This window comes from Myotis daubentonii, chromosome 2 (assembly GCF_963259705.1).
Source record: "Myotis daubentonii chromosome 2, mMyoDau2.1, whole genome shotgun sequence".
NCBI classification, from domain to species: Eukaryota; Metazoa; Chordata; class Mammalia; order Chiroptera; family Vespertilionidae; genus Myotis; species Myotis daubentonii.
This window is the reverse complement of record NC_081841.1, coordinates 16,580,537-16,606,908: the sequence shown is the minus strand read 5'-3', so window position 1 is coordinate 16,606,908 and position 26,372 is coordinate 16,580,537. Positions and strand designations below refer to the sequence as shown.

At 43.1% G+C, this 26,372-nt stretch overlaps 2 protein-coding genes across 4 annotated transcripts in view; one reads left to right on the top strand and one right to left on the bottom strand.

The window, feature by feature from the left end:
- Window positions 1-5,332: 5,332 nt before the first annotated feature.
- DEPDC4 (DEP domain containing 4) lies at window positions 5,333-26,372 on the bottom strand. The gene is given in 16 exon segments (XM_059680878.1): window positions 5,333-5,714; window positions 9,783-9,861; window positions 14,154-14,276; window positions 14,584-14,726; window positions 15,519-15,745; window positions 18,500-18,551; window positions 19,944-20,054; window positions 20,057-20,088; window positions 21,303-21,372; window positions 21,375-21,403; window positions 21,405-21,561; window positions 21,564-21,710; window positions 23,287-23,398; window positions 23,400-23,457; window positions 23,879-24,106; window positions 26,260-26,372. Coding segments are annotated over 16 exon segments (1,809 nt in total). The 3' UTR covers window positions 5,333-5,586.
- SCYL2 (SCY1 like pseudokinase 2) overlaps window positions 23,533-26,372 on the top strand; it is a 53,352-nt gene continuing 50,512 nt past the window's right edge. The window contains exon 1 of one of the 3 annotated variants that reach the window (XM_059681874.1): window positions 23,533-23,757. The gene's annotated coding sequence lies outside the window, so the exon portion shown is untranslated. The remainder of the gene's footprint in view (window positions 23,758-26,372) is intronic. The other 2 variants (XM_059681873.1, XM_059681875.1) reach the window with 2 other exon arrangements.

Below are 26,372 nucleotides of genomic sequence, written 5' to 3'. Positions count from 1 at the left end.
GGTCACTTCGCTTGCCCGCTGCAGGTTAGGCATGCACAGCAGCATGCCGTTGTCCAGTGGAAGTGGCACATACAAGTTTGGACTCAGGTTGGACAAGTCAATTGCATGAGCTCACCCATAGAGAAGTTGGTGCACTGTTTACCTTTCCTTCAACTCACATCTGTGACTTCATGGAGGTTCCCTAGTACCAGAGAGAAATAATTCAAACCTGGCTTATAGGTAGTTCTGCATGATATGGTTGGCACTGGCCAGAAGTGGAGTGCTGGCATTAATCAAATATTGAAATATACTCCTGTGAGGGAATCATTTGGGCAACAAAGAGTTGCCTAATAGTGTCATTGATGTCAGAGTTGTTAAGGGACAGAGTTGCAGCTACAACACCTGGTTTTTATGTTCAAAAATCTTTCTAGCACGCAAGCAGTTGCATAGTAAAAGCACCCCAAAATCCACTTGTGGAGAGTACAGGGAGGAAAGATTTCCAGAAAAAAAAAAAAAAAAGGATCTCAAGAATGGTTTTCAATCTCGAATATTATGTATATAAATTATATGTGAGAAGAGTTTTGTCTCAACATTTATTTCTTTGAGTTAGAAAATCTTTTATTTACCTGGATAGTAGCTAATAATGTGAATAATATAAGAAATTCAAGCATTCTTAAGCTCTATGAATTAGGCTGTGAATTCCCATGGTAATTTACTGGATATTCTACCAGGAGGTAAGCTTTACAGTGACAGGAGCTGGATTTTATTTATACAGGGAAAAAATACTTTGCATATAACGAGTCTCTCAAATTGGGAATTCTATTTAAGCCTAATAACTGTAATTTGTGGAGCTGTCACTAGGTGGAGTGGCACCTCTTGGTTAGAATTTTCTCTAGGAATTAATGCCTCAACTTACAAAAATCATTCAGTAGAAGACAATTCCTTTTTGTAAACAAGATTAATCGAATAGTAGTATATATGTTGATGAAAATAAGCTTCATTAGGAAATGTCATTCAATTTAAATAATAATAAAGCATTTCAAGCATTGCTGAGCAACTCTAACTTCTAGTAATTCTATTTCTAAATTGGATTTTGCCTTAATCAAAGTCATTTACTTGCTAAAATTTTCCCTTCTGAACCCAAATAGGTCACTAGTAAATCCAGGTCTCTGATTCCAGAGCCCATTCTCTCATTGTCTACCATACCACATGCTCTCCCTCGTGCCTCTGATATTTCTGGTCCAGTCTTATAAATGCAATCTCTGCATGTGTATTTTTATTCTAGACGCAGTGGTTCTCAACCTTCCTAATGCCGTGACCCTTTAATACAGTTCCTGATGTTGTGGTGACCCCCAATTTCATTGTTACAAATTGAACATAATTAAAGCATAGTGATTAATCACAAAAACAGTATGTAATTATGTGTTTTCCGATGGTCTTGGGCAACCCCTGTGAAAGGGCCGTTTGACCTCCAAAGGGGTCGTAACCCACAGGTTGAGAACCGCTGTTCTAGAGAGTAAAAAACAAAACTGAGGCTCAGAGGGAAGATATTTACTTAAGGTTATATATAATCTTCTAATTATCAGATCCAATGGCATGGTAATATACACTTCCAGCCATTCATAGTAATAAGGAGGAATCCCCCACCAGACTTACACAGAACAATAAAAAGGAAACCCCAGGTATCTCCCTCCAATTAAGAGGAAGGGAGGGAGGGATAGAAAGAGGGAAGGAGAGAGGAAAGAAGAAAGCCATAAAATACTCTATAGACTACAGAAGAAGTAGAGAATGCAAAATCATGGTTTTAGATATTCACGAATTTTAAATTTATGGCTTTTAAAATCTACTTTCTTAGTCTTACACTATCTAGATGATTCAGTGTTTAAGTAATAGCAGCCCAAGGGGATAGCTTAAAAGTTATATATGCTAAGGAAAGTGCATGTTTTTCCATCTTGAATATTATGTATATAAATTATATGTGAGAAGAGTTTTGTCTCAACATTTATTTCTTTGAGTTAGAAAATCAAAGTTAAAAAATCAGGTATGAAATGTTCCTTTTCTGTGGGAAAATCAACCTAAAGATAGTATATGTACCAGATCCCTAGTAGCACATTTAACACAATCTTCAGCAGCATAATTAAGTACGTCAGCATACATGAACTTTTTTTTTTAATTAAATCTTTATTGTTCAGATTATTACATTTGTTCCTTTTTTTTTTCCCCCCCATAACTCCCCTCCTCCCAGTTCCCGCCCCACCCTCCGCCCTCACTCCCCACCCACTGTCCTCATCCATAGGTGCACGATTTTTGTCCAGTCTCTTCCCACATCTCCCACACCCCTTTCCCCCCCAAGAATAGTCAGTCCATTCCCTTTCTATGTCCCTGATTCTATTATAATCAACAGTTCATTCTGTTCATCAGATTATTTATTCACTTGATTCTTAGATTCACTTGTTGATAGATGCATATTTGTTGTTCATAATTTGTATCTTTACCTTTTTCTTCCTCTTCCTCTTCTTAAAGGATACCTTTCAGCATTTCATATAATCCTGGTTTGGTGGTGATGAACTCCTTTAGCTTTTCCTTATCTGTGAAGCTCTTTATCTGACCTTCAATTCTGAATGATAGCTTTGCTGGATAAAGTAATCTTGGTTGTAGGTTCTTGGTATTCATCACTTTGAATATTTCTTGCCACTCCCTTCTGGCCTGAAAAGTTTCTGTTGAGAAATCAGCTGACAGTTGTATGGGTATTCCCTTGTAGGTAACTGAGTTTCTTTCTCTTGCTGTTTTTAAGATTCTCTCTTTATCTTTTGCTCTTGGCATTTTAATTATGATGTGTCTTGGTGTGGTCCTCTTTGGATTCCTTTTGTTTGGGGTTCTCCGAGCTTCTTGGACCTGTAAGTCCATTTCTTTCACCAGGTGGGGGAAGTTTTCTGTCATTATTTCTTCAAATAGGTTTTCAATATCTTGCTCTCTCTCATCTTCTGGCACCCCTATAATTCTGATGTTAGTACGCTTGAAGCTGTCCCAGAGGCTCCTTACACTATCTTCGTATTTTTGGATTCTTTTTTCATTTTGCTTTTCCGGTTGGATGTTTTTTGCTTCCTCGCACTTCAAATCATTGACTTGATTCTTGCGCTCCTCTGGTCTGCTGTCGGGCGTCTGTATAATATTCGTTATTTCAGTCTGTGTGTGCTTAATTTCTAGTTGGTTCCCCAGTATAAGATCGAGGGTCTTATTAGTTTTCGTGTAGATCTCATTAAGTTTATCGGCAGCTTCTAAACAGTTCTTGAGAGACCTTAAAAGTGTGGTTCTGAACTCTATTTCTTCCATTGACAATTTTGTCCTGTTTCTTTGTCTCCGCATTTTGTTATGCTTCCTTGGTGCACCCCCTAGTGGTCTTTGTGCGCAGTCTTATAGATAAATCTTGATTGTTGTAGCTAATTCCAGGGAGGGTTTGACCTCCAGGCCAAGTGGCTATGAGAATCAGCTGTGTCAGCAGTGAGAGAACTTCTGTCCTTTAGGGAGGTGCTAATCTAGCCTTTGCCTGAGGCTATCCGGCAAATGCCTCTGTGCAGGGCTTGGGCGGGGCGGGTCACACAGGATCAACAGGGTGGGCCGGAGAGAGCAGTTATGGCGGCTCTCAGTCCTGTCCCAAGGGGCTCTGCCTCTCTGAGTCCCAGCACCCGCTGCAAAGCTCGGAGAGAAAGCTGCACTCGCTCTAACTGAAGCCAGACAGTCCCGCTTCTCCCGTTTGAGTCTGGGTCCCTAAAGACTCGCCCGGATCTGGTGCTCAGAGTCTGCGACTCCCTCCCGATTGAAAACAACAACCGCGCCCTCCGCCGCCAGCCCGCTCCGCGCACTCCGCACCTCAGAATTTGACTTCAGCACTGCGCCTCCTCTGAGTGTCCGTATGCATTTCTCTTTCCTCCTAGTTGTAGGACTTCCACTCAGCCAGCGTTCCTGTGGTTCTGGGTGATGTCCCTTCCGTTTTTTGGTTTCACTTTTGAAGTAGTTGTTCAAAGCAGCAAACTCCGGCGTTAACCTATGCCGCCATCTTGGTTCTCAGCATACATGAACTTAATCTATATTCCCTTTTAAAATTAAAAACTTCCCTAACATTTTTAAAAAAGATTTCTCTTTGCAACGTTCAACTATATAATTATCCTATCTAATAAAAGAGAAAAATGGTAATTGGCGTACGACGATACCCTTTTCATTGGCTAATCAGGGCTATATGCAAATTAACTGCCAACTAAGATTGGCAGTTAACTGCCAACAAGATGGTGGTTAATTTGCATATGTAGGCACAATGCAGGGAGGCAAAAGGGAAAGCAGGAAGAAGCCCCCTGCCACTGACAGTGATCGGAAACCCAGGGGGGAGCTAAGAGCTGGGGGGCAGCCATGATCGGAGAATCAGGCGCCTTTGCCGCCTTGGCCAGTGATAGCAGGAAGTAGGGGTGGAGCCAGCAATGGGAGCTGGGCATGGTCGAAGCTGGCAGTCCCAGGAGCTAGGGGTCCCTTGCCGGGGCCTAAAGCGGAGCCCACGATCGCGGGGCCGCTGCAGCTGCGGGTCCCCGCTGCCCGGGCCGGACGCCTAGGCCAGAGGTGTTAGGCCTGGGCATGGGCGGAGCCTGCAACCACGGGGAGCTGGGGGTCCCCTGCCCAGGCCTGACACCTCTGCCGGAGGCCTCAGGCCTGGTCAAGGGGCCAATCCGGTGATTGGTGATCGGAGGGTGATGAAGGTCAACTCCTCTGGCCGAGGCATCGGGACTGGGTGGGGGGCGGATCCGGGGATTGGGGAGATATGATGGTCCCCTTGCCCAGGCCGGAAGCCTGGGTCAGAGGCGTCAGGCTTGGGCGGGGGTTGGAGCAAGCGATCAGAGGGACATGGGGGTCCCCTGCCCAGGCATGATTCCTGGGCCAGAGGCCTCAGGCCTGGGCAGGGGCCAGAGCCAGTGATCAGGGGGAGATGGGGGTCCCCTATCCAAGCCTGACACCTCTGGCGGAGGCGTCAGGCCTGGGCAAGGGGCCGATCAGGCAATCGGAGGGTGATGGGGGTCTACGCCTCTGGCCGAGGCATCAGGCCTGGGCTGGGGGCAGAACCAGTGATGGGGGGAAATGAGGGTCCCCTGCCCAGGCCTGACGCCTCTGTCAGAGGCGTCAGGCCTGGGCAAGGGGCCGATCCTGCGATTGGAGGGTGATGGGGGTCAACGCCTGAGGGCTCCCAGTATGTGAGAGGGGGCAGGCTGGGCTGAGGGACACTCCCCACAAACACACACACACACACACACACACACACACACACACACACCCAGTGCACGAATTTCGTGCACCGGGCCCCTAGTTATTAATTATAGTTGCCATGCTGTACATTACATCCCAGGACTCATTTACTTTATAACTGGAAGTTTGTACCTTTTGACCACTTTCCTTGACATTTTATGCACGATTACATTTACAATGCTTGGAGGCTGTTCTGTCCCTGAGGTGTCAGTGTGGTAGTTTGAGGAAACACCTGAGATTTGTTTACATTTACAAATTGTAGTTTTCTGCCACAGAAATGTTAATGCAAAGCTTCCAGATATTTTTGAAACTCCTAAATTTCTATCTTGGTTTCAAAGAGATGCGGGGGTTATTAGTAATCTCAAGAGCCAACTGGTGAAGAAACTGAGTTGTCCTTTCCTTGTGTTTTTCAAATTCCTTGTATGTCAGGCGTTGGCAAAATGTGAAGCCTTAAAAAAAAAAAAATGACAATAGGAGAAGCAAGTTAAAAACAAAACAAAAAAACAATAACAAAAAAAATGTATTTAGCCGAAGCCGGTTTGGCTCAGTGGATGGAGCGTCGGCCTGCGGACTGAAGGGTCCCGGGTTCGATTCTGGTCAAGGGCATGTACCTGGGTTGCGGGCACATCTCCGGTGGGGGGTGTGCAGGAGGCAGCTGGTCGATGTTTCTCTCTCATCGATGTTTCTGACTCTCTGTCTCTCTCCCTTCCTCTCTGTAAAAAATCAATAAAATATATTTTTTTAAAAAAATGTATTTACCCAAACTGGCTTTATTCTAGACTTATTTTTCCCTTAAAATATTGTAGATAATTGTACTTACTATACTCAATTTTTTTTTTTATAAGAGAAAGAAAGTTTATTTAGAAAGTCACAGAGGTAGGAGAAGTGAGTGGTAGAAGAAATGGGCTCAGGAAACAAGTTACAGAGGCCAAAGAAGGGCCCTTGGAGCTTAGGAGAGAGAAGGGTAAAGGTAAGGCGCCTTGGGGGTGGGGGAAGGAGGAGGGAGATGGGAAAGGCGGGGTGTAGAAAGCTCAATATACTCATAGTTTGCTTCAGAGTAATAACACTGAATCTTCACAAGTGCTCTATATTTAGCAAAAACACTATTTTATTTTACATACATTATTTTATTTGATCTCCAAAAAAACCCCATGCAGTATAAGAAGCAGTGAGGAACTACTCCCCCAGTTTCTAGAGGAATATAAGGAATTTAAGTGGCATGGCTAATGAATTGGAAGTGTTGGGTAGAAAAAAATGTTTTCCTCTTTGGGCCCCTGGCTGGGCCTGAAAAGTAAACTGACAAAGACAGATTAGCAGGAGAAAAGCATACAAGTCTATTTAAAAATACAAGTTACTAACTCAGCTCTTACTCATTGGCTCCATATGTGGCAGTCCTAACCTTCCACCACCTTAAAATCACCACCTTAAAATGCAATCCTTCTTAAAATCATGAATTTCCTTGGCTTAATGAGTACAACTTCACCTAATTCCCCTCCTAACATTTCATTCTGTCTCATTGATAGATTCCTATTAACTTACCCCTTGACCATTAGTGTTCCTTAATGTTTTATCCTTGGATCTCTTATTTTACTCAATATACTCTAAACAGCCTCAATTTTCACATGCTCCCAGACGTTTAATTTTAGCTCCTATTTCTTCCCTGAGCTTCAAAATTGCACATCCAGCTTCTCTGCTGAAAATCTTGACCAATATGTCCCACACATATCAAAAGACCAAAACGGATTCAATCATCTCCCTAAATGTGTTCCTTTTCCTGTTTTTCTATCTGAATCGGTGGCAGTCACCCCACCTGGAAACTTGAGAGTTATTTGTGAGTCACCTATATCTCTCAAACCTGTTCCCTCCTCTTCATCCCTCTTGCCTCTGCCACAGTACAGGCCTATGTCATTTCTCACTTGGAGCACTCTAGCCTCCTAATTAAGAACCCTGCCTCCAGTGCCCCTGGCCAGCTTTTCTCCAACCTGCAGCTATGCGTACTCAATCTAAAATACAAATCTAGCCATATCACTTTCTTAAAAATAACTTTCGACGTCTCCCAAATGCCTAGTGAATTCCATGGTTGCTAAATAAGGTACTTCATAATCTGACATCTGCCTGTTTCTCTAGTTTCAATTCTTGGCAACCCCTTGGCTGCCGTTTCTAGCACTTACTTATTTTTGCTCACAATGTTCCTTCTGTCCAGAATATCCTTCACTGCTTTTTTGGTTTAGCTCATATTTACTAATTCTTGAAGATTCCTAGTAGGCATTGTCGCTTCCACAAGCCTAGCCTGATCCCCTCAAATGAGATCAGGTAAATTCTCCTCCTCCAGTTTTCCATAACCTCCTCTGGCTCGAACATATCCCTATTATATTATGACTAGAGGCCTGGTGCATGAAATTTGTGCATGGGTAGGGTCCCTAGGCCTGGCCAGCAATCAGGGCCCATCAGGTTCCCCACCTTCCCTTGCCACCCACGCGCCTCCACCACGCAGCCCCCACACCCCCACCTCCCTGCCTCCTCCTTCCCTCACTCCCTCAGCACCCCACCACCACTGCTGGTTGCCCGCCATGTTCCACGCTGCCCCCTGGTGGTCAGCGCACGTCATAACAAGTGATCGAACTGTTCTCCCTGTTGAACTCCCGAGGGGACACTTTGCATATTAACCTTTTATATATATAGATTGCTTTATAATGGTTGTCTCTCTCATACATGAATTCTTCCACTGACAATTTATTCACCAAATATCTATTAAACGTCTGTGTGCTAGTCACTTAGAGCATTGGAATATGAGCTTATTGCAAGCAGAGGCATTATCTTACACATCTTAGTATTTTTTGGTGCTTATACAAAGTCTGACACGTAGTAAATATTAAAAAAATATTTGGTGAATAATTGAATGGATAAATATTTAATAGCAGGAGCATTTTACATCAACAGATGAATTTCAAGTAATCGATTACTTGGTAAGAAACTCAAATATGGGGAAAAGAGCATACATTATAGAACATACAGATGGTTTTTTAAAAATTCATTTAGTTGCATATTGATATAGCGTGACAATTTTACTGAGTGAGGGATAAACTTCAAGAAGAGACAAAATAGTTAAGCTATTTAGGAAAAATATCAGATACCTCTTCACTTTCCAAGTGCTTATAGCACTTGGCACTGTGTAAAGCACTTATATTCATTCTCTCCCTTTAAAGCATATTGTTGAATGAATGTTGAATGGAAATAGATATTAAAATGCCTACAATTCCTCCATTTTCCTCAAAAGCCAAAAACAATGAAGAATTGAATGTGAAAAGCTAATATAGTAATGGCAGCCAAATGAGGTTTGTTTTGAAGTTAGATGAGATCAAATTAATCTGAAAAGATTCCTGATGTTAGATTCAGAATACTTAGCATCATTGTTTAATTGCATCAAAACAGATAGAATACAGGTGGTAACATATCTGTTGCCATATGCCCTGTGTTCAAAGAAGGACATAGAGAAAATAGCTGAGAAATTAGCTGAGAAATCCCAGCAACTCAGGCAAATAAATGTATGCCCTACTCCATGAATGTTTTTTTCTAAAAATTAGTAAGGCCTTAGAAACCATCTTTTAAAAGAAAAAAATGTTAACTACTTTTCTAGTTGGCCAAGTTACTTAACCTCTCTAAGCTTCAATTATTTATAAAAATGGGATAATAATAATACCTACATAGATTATTGTATAGAATAAATAATTTCATAAATCTATGTTAGTGCCTGACACATAGTAGGCTCAACGTTAGTGTCAACTAATATTAAACATAGCAGTATTTAATATTTATAGTTTATAATAGATTATTGATTTATATATTAAGTATTTTATAACTACCCTATGAATTAGTTATAAAACAATGAAGTAGTTGCGATTATTTTTCTCATTTCATAGGCGAGGAAGCTGAGGTATAAAGAGGTTAAATGACTTGCCCAGGCAATTTGGCCCTGATAACCCACTTATGGCAATTATGCTATTTTGTCTCTCACATGACAGTCTTTGGAAATTTGCACTAAAACTATTTTTTAGTTTAAAGAAATCCTAAATGAGGGAATCAGCTGAACTGCCAGAGGACACTGACTGAAAAATCTTGGAGCCTATTCAACTGCTGGCCAGGCTCCTCCTCTGTAAAATTAGGTCATTTCCTAAAAGAGAGGAGGGAGGGGGAGAGAGAATGAAAAACAATAGGAAGACCCAGAGTCAGAAAAAGAGGCAACAGAGAGGGCAGGAGCATGAAAGCGGCAGTGGGTGATATGCTGAAGGGGAGGTGAGACTTGGGAGCAGAATGAGAGAAAACGTTCACCGTTTTAGAAGAAAGGTAACCAAAGAGCTTCCAAAAGAAAAACTAGAGAACTTGCTCTGGAGATATTAACAAGTAGCCTGAATGTAACCACCGTGTGTAACATTATATATGTATTACATACTCGGTCCCACCCAACTTACTTGGCTATAACTATCATTGATAAAAAAGGAACAAGTCTGAATCAATACCTGATATGGCATCTGGATCTTTTCCATGCAAAAGTTTCTTCAGTTTCTTACTAACCAGGTCCAATAAAGTAACTGCTGTCTGCATAAAAAGGGATTTTAAAATATTTAATACTAGTGGCCCGGTGCACAAAATTCATGCACTCGGGGTGTGTGTGGGGGTCCCCCAGCCTGGCCTGTGCCCTGTCACAGTATGGGAGCCCCGTGATCCATTGCCCCAAAGAGGTAGGCCCCGCCCACCCATCTGGGGCTCCTCGATGGATTGCCCTAAAAAGGTAGGCCGGAGCCTGGGGAGGCCTGCGGATCCCCGGGCTGGGCCATGGCATAGGGGCCTCTCTGCGCACTGTGAACCCTTGGCCGGGGCTGCGGCGGAGAGGCCTCTCTGCCATGGCCCCAACCTTGTCCCTGATGCTGCACGTCCCTGCCCATCCGTGCCTGCTGCACACGCAGCCTTCTGACTGGTCATTATTGTGACAGAGTCCTGACCAATTTGCATGTTACCCTATTATTAGTATAGATGATTTGATTTTTTTTTTTCCTATCCAGAAACATAGATAAAAAACTTAATGTTTTTTTTAAAAATATATTTTATTGATTTTTTTACAGAGAGGAAGGGAGAGAGATAGAGAGTTAGAAACATCGATGTGAGAGATACACCGATCAGCTGCCTCCTGCACATCTCCTACTGGGGATGTGCCCGCAACCCAGGCACATGCCCTTGACCGGAATCGAACCCGGGACCCTTCAGTCCGCAGGCCGACGCTCTATCCACTGAGCCAAACCAGTTTCGGCAACTTAATGGTTTTGACCACTGAGTCGGGAAAACATTCCAGCTGGGGAGAAGGGATGGGCAGCAGACCACTGAATTATAAAAAGTATGAATTCTTGAAAATTTTTTTAGAATTCTTACAATTGTCTACTTTCATGTGTGAACTACATCTGAAACTAGGTGAAGCAGTCATTAGTGTAATGTTCTACAAAAAATTATGGTTTTGCCTAAACCGGTTTGGCTCAGTGGATAGAGCGTCGGCCTGCGGACTGAAGGGTCCCGGGTTCGATTCCGGTCAAGGGCATGTGCCTGGGTTGCGAGCACATCCCCAGTAGGAGATGTGCAGGAGGCAGCTGATTGATGTTTCTCTCTCATCGATGTTTCTGACTCTCTATCTCTCTCCCTTCCTCTCTGTAAAAAATCAATAAAAATATATATATATGTATATATATATAAAATGATGGTTCTAAAGTAGCCCTGATCTAAATAATCTTACATTGTAATTACATGGTAAGTATGTAAATAGTAGCTCTAAAATACATGAAAACATTATTATCTTAAAATGGATAAATGCTCCTTTTCCAGGTTTTGGTTACACAAAGGTAGCCCCAGACTACAACATGTATCCCTCAGCTAATATTGCTACAGAAGGCATCGCTACACCTACCAATGCTGAACCTCCTTGTCTACACAGCTTCTTCATCCTGCACCCCAGGCTGCCTTTACATTAGCTTCTATACTCTTGCCAATTTCAAGTCCATGAAGCTGTCTCCATTAATTCATTCTGTCATTCTGTAAAAATTTAGTGAGTGATTGCTATGTTCTAGGTGACCAACAGATCAAGTTTTTGAACTCTTGGAGCTTACATTCTCATGGAAGAGAAAGACAATTAAAAAAAAACCCCAAAAACCCTGCAAATAAATAAGTAAACAAAACCACAAAAAAATTAAAAATCAGCAAATACATAATCTATTTTCAAGTAGTGTTAGTGCCATTGAGTAAGCACGAAGCAGGGTAACAAGCTAGAGTGAAGACAATGGGTAGCCATCCTACTTGAGAAGGGCTTCTGCTGAGAGTAACATTGTAAGCAGAGGTCTGAACAGATGGGAAGGAGTGAGCCACAAGAAGATTTGGGAGAGAAATGTTCCAGACAGACAGTAGACAGCATAGAAAGAGCCCCGTAACAGGAAAAAACTTGGCACGTTTGAGAGCCTCCATTATAAATGCTGCCATCTCAGCCTCCCTGAAATACCTTCTGCCCTAATCTCCAGAAAGCAGTCATGAGAGGGCTTCTCCCCGCTTCCTGAATCCCCCATTCGCACTTCCTTCAGCCCACGTCAATTCCTTTTCTCCTTTGTGGCCTGCTGCAAAATTTAAGCCAGTATGTTTCATTATAACACTGCTCACTCTGACATGAAGGGAAGGCCATAAAATGAAAAAATCCTTTCTAATTTCTTGCCTGTATGTAGGAAAGAGAATTCATTTACCCAGGGGAGGAGGCAGGATGAGAAAAAAGAAAGTGGAGAGGCTAAGTGCTAAGGAAGAGGGAGAGGAAATGTTATTTCTAAATTCCTAGTTGAAATCTGGGACTCAATTTACAAGTAAACTATAGACATGAGTTTTGATTTAGTGACTGTAGAATTAAGCATTTATGTAACCTGGGCTCCCCAACCTCCATTTATTATATATATATATATATATATATATATATATATATATATATATATATATATATATATATGAAATATATAATATTTTTATTGATTTCAGAGAGGAAGGGACAGGGAGAGAGAGAAACATCAATGATGACAGAATCATTGATCCACTGCCTCCTGCACACGGTCTATTGGGAATCACAACCTGGGTATGTGCACTGACTGGAATTAAACATGATCTCCTGGTTCATAGGTCAACGCTCAACCCCTGAGCCACACCAGCCAGGCCATTTATTATATACTAGAGGCCCAGTGCATGACATTCATGCACTGGGTGTGTGTGGGGGTGTCCCTCAGCCCAGCCTGCACCCTCTTGCAGGGGAATGGGCCTAAGCCAGCTGGCAGACATCCCCTGAGGGGTCCTTAGTGCTGCCACGGAGGTGGGAGAGGCTACTGCCACTGCCGCTGCACTGCTGAGCTCACTAGCCCTGAGCCCGGCTCAGGTTTCTGGCTGAGCGGCGCTCCCCCTGTGGGAGAGCACTGACCACCAAGGGGAAGCTCCTGTGCTGAGCGTCTGACCCCTGGTAGTCAGTGTGTATCATAGCGACCGGTCATTCCACTGTTCGGTCGATTTGCAAATTAGCCTTTTATTATATGGGATTTTGATAAAAACAAAAACTATGTATAGAACATAACAACTGACTTACAAATGAGTTTCCAGAATATATTTCATTCAAAATTCATAATATGGGGACTGCCTCTTGTATACTCTAATTACCACCTTTTTCTCTGAAATAATGGAAAAAAACTTCAGTTAAGGTTGACAGAACTACAAAATTTGAACCAATATTTATTTCTTATGACATGAGACAAATTTTTTAAGCAAAAAAAAAAAAAAAAAAGGGAAGGAAACAATTTTTTTGTACAGGCTTTGGAGAAATACCACTAAAAATACCACTTTCAGTACTAAAATATAGTAGCGAGGCTAAAAAACAATCATTTAATCATTTTCTTGATATTTTTTGTAAATCTGACCACATTTTACTAATTCTATTGCTACCCCTCTGTTTCAAGTCACTATATCTCTTGCCTAGATTATTACAACAGCCTCCTAAAGGTGTCCCTGCTTTTGCCCTTGCCCCTCAACAATCTATTTTCAACACAAAAGACACATCTATCTTTATAAATGTCAGTCGTATCAGGCCACTGTTTTGCTCAAACCCTCCAGTGATTCCCCATTTTATTCTAAGGAGGAGCAATGTCTCTCTAATGGCCTACAAGGGCCCCCACATCTCTGACCTCATCTCCTACTACCTTCCATTCTGCTCACCACTTCAGCACTCAAAAATGGGTTGGGTCACCCCCAGGGCCTCTGCTCTAGGACCCAATCTCTCTCCCCCAAACCATGATTCCCACCCCCACAGTCATTTGGTTGACTCTCTTTCAGTCTTTGCTGAAATTTTACTCTCTCATTGAGCCCAATCTTGGCCACCCTGTTTAATACTCTATGTTCCCAGTCATCCCCACTCTGGCACCCATAAATCCTCTGAACCTGCTCTTTTTCTATTGCATTTATTGCCCCCTATCAAACTATATGAATTGACTTGATGATTGTGTGTATTATTTTATTGTCTGTCATGCTCACCTGGATATAAGCTCCTCAAGGATCTACATCTTCGTGTTTTGTTTGCTGATGTATTCTAAATGCCTAAATAAAACTGTGCCTGGCACATAGTAATGCACCAGAAATGGGTTGAAGGAATTAATATATTTTCAAATATTGACATTAAGTCTGCTTCCTTCTCTTTAGTGGGTAGGGGAAGACAGCATTCCTTCAAACTTTGCACAATACAGGCACTTAATAGATTATTTATTAAGTGAATTACTTGCCTTTTTGCTGAACAAGAATAGCTTGGCACTAAATGTGCCCAGGCAAAATGCCAGAGATACCTTGAAGAGCTCAGAGTGATATTCCAGTAGAAACCAGATGAGTTGTTCTGCCTGTACTTTTGATAATGATTTGGTTTGAAAAACTGCTTTGGCAAGAGTTTTCAGGACAACCGTTTTGTTATACTGTAAACGGAAAAATTACATTAGCTTGAACAGTTTTTCTTTTCTTTTTATTGAATTTATTGGGATGACATTGGTTAACAAAGTTATACATGTTTCAGGCGCACAATTCCACAACACATCATCTGTACACTGTTCTGTGTTTACCACCCAGTCAAGTCTCCATCGCCTCCATCCATGACCATTTATCTCTCCTTTACCCTCCCTCATCACCTCTCTCCCTTCTCCCCCCAGCAATCACCACATTGTTGTCTGTCTGAACAGTTTTTAAAAATAATAGCCGAAAATTGTTATTGTAATATTTTGTTGCCTGTTTTTGTAACTTGTAGGCATTAGGCTCTGATGCGATAGCCATAAAAGTAAGTAGCCGTCCTAATTCTTCTCTAATGTTGGGCAATAACAATCTTAGATAGAGTTGTGTTGCCTCCAGTGCTTCTGTTCTTTTCTCATTTTCTGTTACATGGATTACCAAGATGACAAAGCATGGGACAAAAAATGGAGATTATAGAATTTAGTAGCCAATTAATATGCTATGATGCTGTACGTATTTGGCTTATGGATTCTTTTTTTTTTTTTTTACCACTTAGAAGTTTTTGTTATGAAATATTTAAAACACACAGGAAATTATCTATATAATTCTATATATGCCAAACACCTGTGTAATTAATTACATCTACCATTATCAAACAGTATTTTGTTTTCAACATGGAATTATATGGCCACCTATATAGCTAAAAAAGTTGCGATACTATATCACTCAATTTTTATTTTGCTAAAAGGTCACTAAATACCAGTTTTCTAATCCTGTATTATATCAAAATATGTTTCTTAGAATGTCCCTGTGATGTAATTACCTTTGATATAATGTTTGATAGTTAGTTATATTGGATAGTACAATTTACATGGCAGGCAACATTAGTGAAGTGAAAAAAGACTCCATGTAGTACCCTGACACCTTAGAAGAAAATATTAAAATGTTACACTCATATAACATATAACATTTCTTCAATTTGTACCTTTAAAAAGTTTTATTATGCTAGCCAATCGCAAAAGACTGTGAGCCTAAGCTCCAGTCAAGAGTAAGGGACAGGTCACATGCGTCAGGATTAAAAAACCAAGTGGACTGCCCACTCAGCGTGTGAGTGCATTGTGCGTAGGCCCCCTCCTGCAAGAGTAGAGATATTTGCCTTGCTGAAAAAAAAGTTTTATTATGCAAAAAATTAAAGTTTAAACATCATTTCTTACCTAAAAGTTCAATAATTCCTGAACGAATATCAAAATACTCATCAGTTAACAGGCAATATCTCTCTTGATTATAATATTTTACTATGACATCAAAGAGTATCTTCTTCTGTTTATTCAGTCTTGTCTCTTCACTTCTGTTTTGCACGAACTGCTGACTAACTGAAACGACGAACTGGTCAGGGAAATACTCCATGCGTTCAATTGCTGCATTAAGCCAGTTGTCAATCCTGAAGGAAAAATACAAAAGAAAATAAATCAATGGTTAACATTTCCATTTAATTACCTAAAGCACTGTTTGATAAAACATCATCATACCTATTTTATATTTAACTAAATCTAAGGAAGAAACTATTTTTCAGAGAATCATTTCAATAAATTTTGCAGGATGAATGAAGGAGAGAATAAGAGGGAATAGCTTGTTTCCTCACCAAATACCACTATACCTTTCTATACCTTTATTTTCTTTCTTCTTTTTTTTTGACAAAAAATTCTTAAATTGATTTCAGAGAGAGGAAGGGAGAGGGAGTGAGGGATAGGAACATCAACGATGAGAGAGAATCACTGATTGGCTGCCCCTGCCTCCTGCACAACTCCTACTGGGGATTGAGTCCAAAACTTCGGTATGTGCCCTGACCAGGAATCCAACTTTGACCTCTTGGTTCATCGGTTGTTGATGCTCAATCACTGAGCCACAACAGCCGGACATTTATACCTTTATTTTCAAGGAGTCAAAATATTTTTTGGCTACCTTTTCATTATTTATTTCTAACTTCATGAATTCATCTGTACTGTTCCATTTCATCAGTAGTTTCCCCACTACAATAATTAGATGCATTTGGTTGTAATATTATTATTTGAAAATAAGATACCAAATATTTCCCCATACAAGATGCACTGTTTATCCTACCACACACTGTCTACCCTTTCTTCTCTCTCCACCCCAACAAGACAAGAAATGTAGGATCCTTTCACTCCTTCCTTCCTACAATGATGCATTTGAAAGGCCTTTAACTCCCCCTTAACCTCATCTGCCATCTTACCAACCCCCAAGTTATTATAAGTTCCCTTAATACTATGTCCTTGTTTTGACTTCTTACTTAGTGCTTATATCTTATATATTCTCACACAGTCTTACATACAAACTTGGAATTTGTGTGTATGTGTGTGTGTGCATGTGTGTGTACAAAATGAGAGAAAATAACACAGATAAAAGTTCAAAGCCATAACAGTGTTTCTTGGCTATTTTCTTTGCATGAGGTTCCTAAGAAATATATTCTATGAATTCTTTTTTAAAAATATATTTTATTGATTTTTTTACAGAGAGGAAGGGAGAGGGATAGAGAGTTAGAAACATTGATGGGAGAGAAACATCCATCAGCTGCCTCCTGCACACCTCCCACTGGGGATGTGCCTGCAACCAAGGTACATGCCCTTGTCCAGAATCGAACCCGGGACCCCTCAGTCCACAGGCTGACGCTCTATCCACCGAGCTAAACCAGTTAGGGCTGAATTCTTTTAAAAAAAAAATATATTTTTATTGATTTCAGAGAGGAAGGGAGAGGGGAGAGAGAGAGAAACATCAATGATGAGAGAGAATCATTGATCAGCTGCCTCCTGCACGCCCCCTACTGGGGATCGAGCCGGCAACCTAGGCATGTGCCCTTTACCAGAATCAAACCTGGGACCCTTCAGTCTTTAGGCTGATGCTCTATTTGCTGAGCCAGACTGGCTAGGGCAGCCGTGGGCAAACTACGGCCCGCAGGCCGGATCCGGCCCATTTGAAATGAATAAAACTATTGAAAAAAAAGACCATACCCTTTTATGTAATGATGTTTACTTTGAATTTATATTAATTCACACAAACACTCGATCCATGCTTTTGTTCTGGCCCTCCGGTCCAGTTTAAGAACCCATTGTGGCCCTCGAGTCAAAAAGTTTGCCCACCCCTGGGCTAGGGCCTCTATGAATTCTTGATAATCCTCAAGAATCTTTCCTTCATCCCTCTTCCCTTTATCCTCCCATCTTTCCTTCCTTCTCTTTATTTCCCCAACAGTATATTACACAAAAAATAGTATAAAAGCACATGTATTATTTAAAGTATTTGGGAGACAGAGGTAAGGAAGAGGTCTCAAACCCTAATTTCCTCTGTGGGAAAATGAACAATCATTTCAGTACCCAAAACTGAAAAATCATGACGTAGCAATATAAGCATGCTATTTAGAGATATGGAAAATATGATGTAAATGGTTGTCATGGGGAAAGGGCAATGGGTGGGAGAAGGGTAGGGAACTGCTATTTTTGGTAACAAAACCTATAGGATTCTTTGAATGTTTTATATTACATGCACATATAACACATATAAAAAATAAAACATTTAACAAAATGTACATAAGAATACCAGCTTTCCTTCCCTACTGTGTCTTATTTACTTATCCCTCCAAGTCTGTTACCCCATTGTTATAGGCAATAAATATAAAATGTATAACAAATTGCTTAGCACAGAGAAAGGTCCAACAAGTGGGAATTATTTTTATCAGCATCTTTATGGATTAATTACATTCACTTTTAGTTAGGAATTTCTAGAGGTACCCTGTGTCCTCAAGGGAAATTGTTGGGACAAGTTATTTGTTCATTTGTAATAGATAAAAACTATAGTTCTGTTGGCTCCTCCTCCTCTGCCTATCCTCTAAATCAGTGATGGCGAACCTTTTGAGCTCGGCGTGTCAGCATTTTGAAAAACCCTAACTTAACTCTGGTGCCGTGTCACATATAGAAATTTTTTGATATTTGCAACCATAGTAAAACAAATATTTATATTTTTGATATTTATTTTACATATTTAAATGCCATTTAACAAAGAAAAATCAACCAAAAAAAAATGAGTTCGCGTGTCACCTCTGACACGCGTGTCATAGGTTCGCCATCACTGCTCTAAATATTAGTCTTCCTTAGATCTCTCCTAGTCCCTCTTCTCTTCTCACTCTTGACATGCTTGCTTTACACCCCTTTGCAGGAAGCCACCCATTGTCTTCACTAGCAGAGAAGTGCAAACAAGAATCCTGGAAGGCTGGTGAACCTTGAACCCATGGCAAGGGCCAGAGTTATGCTCCGATTGTCTAGTCCAGACAATGGGGACTCAAGCTATTTCCTGACCAAATAGTCTCAGAGTAAATCCTTCTAATATTTACTGACCTTTAGGATAGGCTGCCTGTTACCGCCGTTACCTGCCAAAGTGCTAGATGTGTATCCAAAATTGAATAAAAGGCTGGCGAGGCCTTGGCACCAGTGGACGTCCTTCCCCTTGAGTTGGGCTTTCCCGTCTGGCCCCCAATATTTCTAAATCATTTCTTGTCTCTTTTATTTGCGTGTGGCCCCTCTTCCAGATCCTGAGCCCTGAACCACGCGGGACATGGGGGAACATACACACCCCTTCTTTGGGCCCCCTGAATTTCCCTTATCACACTTTTTCTAACTTGTTGGTAGCCTTTGCTCCTCTAGGGTGCAAATAATGCTTGTCTTGCTTCTCTCATGGTTTGACCAAATGCACAAAGGGTGTAACCATTAATGAATTGTGTATGCATTCCTCTGAATTGCCCTGGGTATGGGGCTCTTCTTTCCACTGTTAGTGATATAATAAGGAGAAAACCACAAGTAGGTGAAGTATATAGTCAAGAGGAGTAAAGCAAGAGGTAGCTTAGCTAGTTTGTTTTGAAAGGCAAATGGCAGGGAGATGCTTAGGAGGGGCTTACACAGTGGACAGAGGATACACTCATTAGAAGATGGCATTGGATTAAAAAGAATAAGGACTGGTAGTGTAGAATACAGCACCTCCAGTTAATCTGATCATGGTTGCAAAAAATAAACTAATGGTTATTGGATCTAAGTTGCCTCACTTGTCTTGTTTGACGTAATTGCTATGTAGAAGGAAACTTTTACAGGGAAGTGAATAGTGAGTCAATACGCCAAACACACTACTTTTATTATATCTGAAAAGTCAGTTCTTGGAGACAGTAAAAAGAGCAGTGGTTGCCAGGGGTTAGGGGGAAGGGAGGGATGGATAGGTGAAGCAGAGAGGATTTTTAGGGCAGTGAAACTATTCTGTATGATACTATAATGGTAGATATATGTCATTATCCATTTGTTAAAGCCCCAGGAATACACACCGCCAAGAGTGAACATTAATGTAAACTATGGGCTTGACATTGACCTATCACTATAGGTCCATGGATTATAACAACCATTCTGGTGCAGGATGTTGACAGTGAGGAAGGCTGTGTGTCTGTGGGGCAGGAGTGTATGGGAACTCGCTATACATTCTGCTCAGTTTTTCTGTGAACCTAAAACTGTTCTAAAAAATAAAGTCTATTTTTTTAAAAGTCAGTTTTTCCTTACAAACCTCTGAAAAAAATAATGAAAACAAATTACCTTCTTCTGAAAGCGGGAGAACAGGTTTGTCAACTGTGTTATTTGGAGGTAAAGCCAGATTCCCACTCTCTGCATGAATAAGTTCCTTAATTCTTTTCTCATCAATTTCTGTGCTAGAGGATTTCAAATTATTTCATATTCTGGTCTGTTAAGAAATAATATGTAAATTTTCCCATTATATACAGGACCAAATTTTCAAATAACAATTTATTAAACTTACTCATATATTCCCTAGTTCCAAAAAAGATCTCAGGCAGCTTACAATAAAAGACACAAGCAATAAAATCTGTATATATAAAAGCCAGCCACCTGAACACTGTAACGACCAGAATGACCAGTTGCTATGATGCCCACTGCAGCCAACGAACCTACCTGATTGGGGGGGGGGGGGGGGGGCGGCTGGCCAACCTCCTGTGGCCCCTCCCCCCAGCTGGCCCCACCCCTGATTGCACTCCCCACCCCAATAGGGGGCAGCGCCAGCTGGCCAACCTCCTGCAGCTCCTCCCCTTGGCTGGCCCCACCCCAGATGGGCCCCCACGACCCCAGCTGGCCCACAGCCCCTCCCCACAGCCAGCTCTGTCCCCTGTTGGCCCCCCCCCCCACTCCAATCAGGGGCAGGGCCGGCCTGGCAACCACCCATGGCCCCTCCCACAGGCTACGGGCCTCCAATTGGCCCCCCCACCCCATTCTGGGGCATGGCCAGCTGGCCCACTGCCCATAGCCCCTCCCCATGGCCAGCCCCACTCCCAATCAGCCCCCACCACCCTGATTGGCCTGTGGCCCCTCCCCCCAGCCAGCCTCCCCTGAAGGGGCCCCAATCAGGGCAGGCCGGCCAGCCAACCTCCCACCATCTCCTCCTCTTGACAGGCCCGGCCCTGATCTGCCCTGATTGGGGCCAGGCTGGCTGGATCCCACCCATGCACGAATTCGTGCACTGGGCCTCTAGTTATTAGATAGTAGAATATCACCAAAAGAGGACAGATTAGGGTTGTAAATAAAGAGAAGAATATATTATAAATAATAATTATAAGGTGATCACTGTTGCTATGATAGAAAATTTTTGCACAGTTTCCTGAAACCTTGCCTTTTTTTTTTTACTTTGGGTAAGTCATTTTTCAAAATTAGGAAATATACAATTCATCATTGGATATAAAGTTTTTCCTGGTATAAATTCTGCAAAGTTTGTGTTAATGTCCTCCACCACAGTTTTAGAGCAAATGCTGAAATGCTGATTTTTTACATGGTTATTTCTTTTATTGACTTCTGAAAAAAAACTGAAAGCATAATAATCAATTTTAGCTCAATGACAACTGTTGTGCCATAACCTAAATACAATACAGTATTTCGATTAACACTAACTTTAAAGATTCCTTTGCATTTATTTTATCTGTTAATCCATTCTCAGCATCTTTTTTTCTTTCGCAAAAAAATAAGTTGATTTATTGCCTAGAAACCTATAGTCTATTTTTTGAATCTTCAAATTCCAATTCTTTCTCATTTTTGAATAGCTTCACTCCTACTGGTTGAAATGCCTTATGGTTCATTAGAACTTGGCAAAGACGAACTCCTTTAAGATGAGAGAGATCATTACTACTTAGGCACATATTTTGCCATAGGATGACAATACTACATCAACAGCATCAGAACCAGTAAAACAGTCTTTGTATGTTCATAAATGATGCCTCCTCCTTTTTATTTCCACTTGAGTCTGAAGGGAGTGAATAATACCCATCCCATAGCTGAGTAGCTTGAAAAGACCAGAACATCCTGAAAATTAAAACAAAAAAACCAAACAGATACTTAAATTACACAAAATTATTAAAATATTTAAGTTCTTCAGTTTTGACACCTATGCTTTTTTAAAATCCTCACCTGAGGATATGATTTTATTGACTTTAGAGAGAAAGGAAGGGAGAGAGAGAAAGAGGAGGGAGAGAAAGAAACATTGACCGGTTGCCTCCTATATTTGCCCGGACCGGTGATGGAACCCACAACTTAGGTGTGTGCCCTGACTGGGAATGGAACCTACAATCTTCTGGTGTACCGGGATAATGCTCCAACCAACTAAACCACCAGGCCAGGGCAACCTTATGCTTTTTTGTTGTTGTTAATCCTCACCTAAGGGTATTCTTCTGCTTCCCCTGATCCAGGGAATTTTTTCCATTGATTTTAGATTGAGTGGAAGGGAGGCGGGTAGAGAGAGAGAAACATCCATGTTCGAGAGACACAAGGACTGGTTGCCTCCCCCATGATCCGGATGGAGCCTGCAACCGAGGTACATGCTCCTGATCCTTCAGTCCCTGGGCTGATGCTCTAACTACTGAGAAACTGGCTAGGACAACCTTATGCTTTTTTTTTCAAATATATTTTATTGATTTTTTACAGAGAAGCAGGGAGAGAGATAGTTAGAAACATCGATGAGAGAGAAACATCGATCAGCTGCCTTCTGCACACCTCCCACTGGGGATGTGCCCGCAACCCAGGTACATGCCCTTGACCGGAATCGAACCTGGGACCCTTCAGTCAGCAGGCCGACGCTCTATCCACTGAGCCAAACCGGTTTCGGCAACCTTACGCTTTTTTAATGGCATATCTGCTGCCATTGTTAAGTTTCTACTCCTCCAGTCTTATCTATAATTATAAAAGGGTAATATGCTAATTAGACTGGACGTCCCTCCTGACAAAGCTGGGTGAGGGAATCAGCCTGGGCCCTGGATGCCAGAGGGAAGCAGGTGCCGGAGGGAAGCTGGTGCCAGCTGGGGGGGTAGGTAGGCCTACGCTTGCCCAAATTTTTGTGCCTCGGGCCTCTAGTGTAAACTATAAAATATTTACTAAGATTGCACCAAGTTTGTCTGGGCGTGATGGGTGGGGTAGGGCTGGAGTGGGGTGGAGACAATGATATTTTCCAATGGGCCATCTGCCATTAACCTTCATTAAACAAGTGGGCTAGAAGAAATAGGAACTTGTGCTCAAGAAACTTGCCATCTCGTAGGTCAACCCCTTGTAGTTCTAAGTGTAGCCTGTGGACCAACAGCATTGGCATCTGGGCATTGACAAGAAACGCAGATTACCAGGCTATTCCTGAATCCACAGACTGCGTTTCAACAAAACCCCCAGATGACTCGTGTGCATATTAAAGTTTGAAAATCACTGCTTTCCTGGACTTTCCAAGAGAGTCGTTCGGAAAGCCCAATCACGGATCTCGGTCCAGACCAGAGAGGGCAGGTGCACAGGGAAGGGGCGGGCCCAGGAAGGGGGGACCCCAGAAACCTGAGGTGCCAGGGCCAAACCCACCGCTCCACTCAGCCGCCCGCCCCCAGATCCTAATATTCGGTTAGGTTACCTGTCCTCCTTTTCCGGCAGAAGCCACTTCTACGGCTTAGGAAACTCGACCCGCTCCGCCCTGGGCCGGGAAGCTCGCTCCGGCTGCCTAGGCTGCGAAACCGCGGAGTCAAAAAGAACCGCCATTCGCTCGCGCGCCGGCCCCGCCCCCGGCCCGAAGCCCCGCCCCCACCTGATCCTCGGGGGCGGAGACCAAGGCAGCCCCCGCCCCTTCCGAACCAGCGGGAAGTGACGTCATGCCCTGGCCGGCTGGTCTCTGGGTCTCCTTCCCTCTCCCTTACTTTCTCCCCAGCCCCTCCCCTCCCCTCCCCCTTCCCTCCTCCGGCTCCAGCCTGTGAGGCCGCGCGGGTGGAGGAGGCTATGGAGTGAGCTGGCTGCTTCCGCCGAAGCCGAGCCGGAGCAACCTGGAGGCGCTCGTCAGGGCCGGGGAGACGAGCCCCGCACCGCCCCTCCCGGGAGAAGAGGGGAAGAGGTGAGTGACCGCCCCCCGGGCACCGAGTGACCTCCCTCACCGGCCGCGCTCGGCTGGGGCTTCCAAGGACCGCGACGGGGAAATGGGGGAGGACCCGCGCCCGGGCTAGGCCTCCCCAGACCCCCGGTGCTGGCGACTGTTGCTAGGTGACGGCCTGCGGGCCGAGGGCCGGGCTGGCCGGGCGGTGGGCGTCCGCGCACAGTCGAGCTCGGGGAGCGGGTCCGAGAGGCCCGAGCCCCCGGACGAGGCCTGGAAGCGCCGGGAGACCGCGGCTGGAGCCGTCTGCCGCCGGGAGAGCTCCCCGCTCTGGCTCGGGAGCTCGGGTTTCCGCCGGCGAACTCTGGGTTCCCTTTTGGGAAATTGGACTCTCCTCTGGGACTGGGTGAGACAGCTCCCCTCGGCCCTGGGGTCCGCCTCCGATACCCTGGGTCACCCCCCAGGGCCCCAGCGCCCGGCGCCCTTTTCTGACAGTGGCTCTAGTTCTGGAACGGAAGGTTATTGTGCTCGAGGTGGGTGGGGCAGGTGTTTTGTTCAGACTAAAAATCCCCGTCCACTCGAGTTTTTCGCAGCGGGACAGAAAGGATGGAGGACGGTTGAGACCGATAAAGCTTGCAAAAACTTCGTGCGATCCGAATGAATACGTACCTATGGTTAGTAATTACGGCGACCAGCGCTGTCAAGTCAGCTGCTGTAACAGTTTGCACGAGTCTCCTGACAAGCGACTTAAAGTAAAGGCAGTAGTGACTTACAGTTGTAAATTGCAAGCTGTTTTTTTTTTTTGTAAGTTGCAAGCTATTTTCGTTTATTTTTTTTTTTTTGTAAATCAAATTCAGGTATTGTCTGTGTGATGGTTTGTTTTACAAATTGGATTCACGGTGCCTCTCCATTATGGAAAATTAACATAGTTTTACAGCCTGTCCCTGTAAAATCCCCTCCTGCTCTGGTTAATGGTTTGAAAGTCAGGTGCTTGAAGCTACGTTTTGAACTTTGCAGGTGCTTTTGTTTGGCTTCCTGCCTTATTCTTTAGTATGAATATTAATTTTTTTTAAAATTTAAAAATGATTTATCAGCTGAGTATAGGTTAAATTCATGTCACTATTAAACTGTACTTTTTTTTTTTTTTTTTTTTTTTTACAGAGAGGAAGGGAGAGAGAGTTAGAAACATCGATGAGAGAGAAACATTGATCAGCTGCCTCATGCACATCTCCTACTGGGGATACGCCCGCCACCCAGGTACATGCCCTTGACCGGAATTGAACCTGGGACCTTTCAGTCCGCAGGCCGACGCTCTATCCACTGAGCCAAACCGGTTTCGGCTTAAACTGTACTCTTAAAAGACGCTTTTGGCCCTAACTGGTTTGGCTTAGTGGATAGAGCGTCGGCCTGCGGACTCAAGGGCCCCAGGTTCGATTCTGATCAAGGGCATGTACCTTGGCTGCGGGCATATACCCAGTAGGGAGTGTACAGGAGGCAGCTGATCGATGTTTCTAACTCTCTATCCCTCTCCCTTCCTCTCTGTAAAAAATCAATAAAATATATTTTAAAAAGACGCTTTTGGGGGAGTATGTAAAAGAAAGGAACCTAAGAAAGGTAAGGACCTTAATTCTTTCAGATCCACTTTACACACATGCAGAAGCCTCAGAAACCTATTTTTTTTGTCTCTAAGATCCACAAACAACCAATAAAATAAATACAAGCACATTGTACTTCCATACATTTCTGTGTAAATAAGCCTATTATTGTGAATATAGTCATGCTCACATGTTTGAAACTCATGATTTTACCCCCCCCCCCCAAAATAGGCCCTTTTATTGTGTTTAACTCAAGTGACTGGCTTCATCATCTATCATCCTATATAATAAAACGGTAATATGCAAATTGACCCATCTGAAGAATGACTGGTCGCTATGATGCACACTGACCACCAGGGGGCAAATGCTCAATGAGCACGCTCAGCCACAAGCTGGGCTGATGGGCTGATGGCTGGCGAGCACAGCCGCAGGCCTCCGTGGCAGCGTGCTAAGGATGTCTGACTGATGGCTTAGGCCCGCTCCGGGCTCTCCCGAGGGCTCCCAGACTGTGAAAGGTGCAGGCCGGCTGGGCTGAGGGAACCCTCCCTCCTCCCCCAGTGCATGAATGTCGTGCAACAGGCCTCTAGTTTTCTATTCTATATAGGAGAAGTGTGATAGCTTCCTCTTTCTTGTGCCTCATTATCAATCTCTCATTAAGTCCTGTTGATTGTGCTTCTTGAATATCTCTTGTCTGCCTTCATCATCGCCACTAGTTCCAGCCACGATCATCTCTCATCTGAAGTATCATTAGCCACCTAATTATGGCCTAGCTGCATTTACTGTGCCTCCTTCTAGGTTTCCACCCCAGACTGAGTGACATTTTAAACATACAGATCTAATCATATTGTCTCCAATATGTCTCCTTCAGTGACTTCATTGTTTATAAAAGGAACTAAAGTTCTTAACTGCCTGTCTCGGTCCTCTGATTCACTTTCCAGCCTCATCTCCACAGTGCTTTCTGGCATTCCTTTCTTCCCTACTCACTCTGTTCTGTTTCAGGTACATGGCTTTTGGTGATGAAGCTTCCTCTGCTTGGAAATGCAT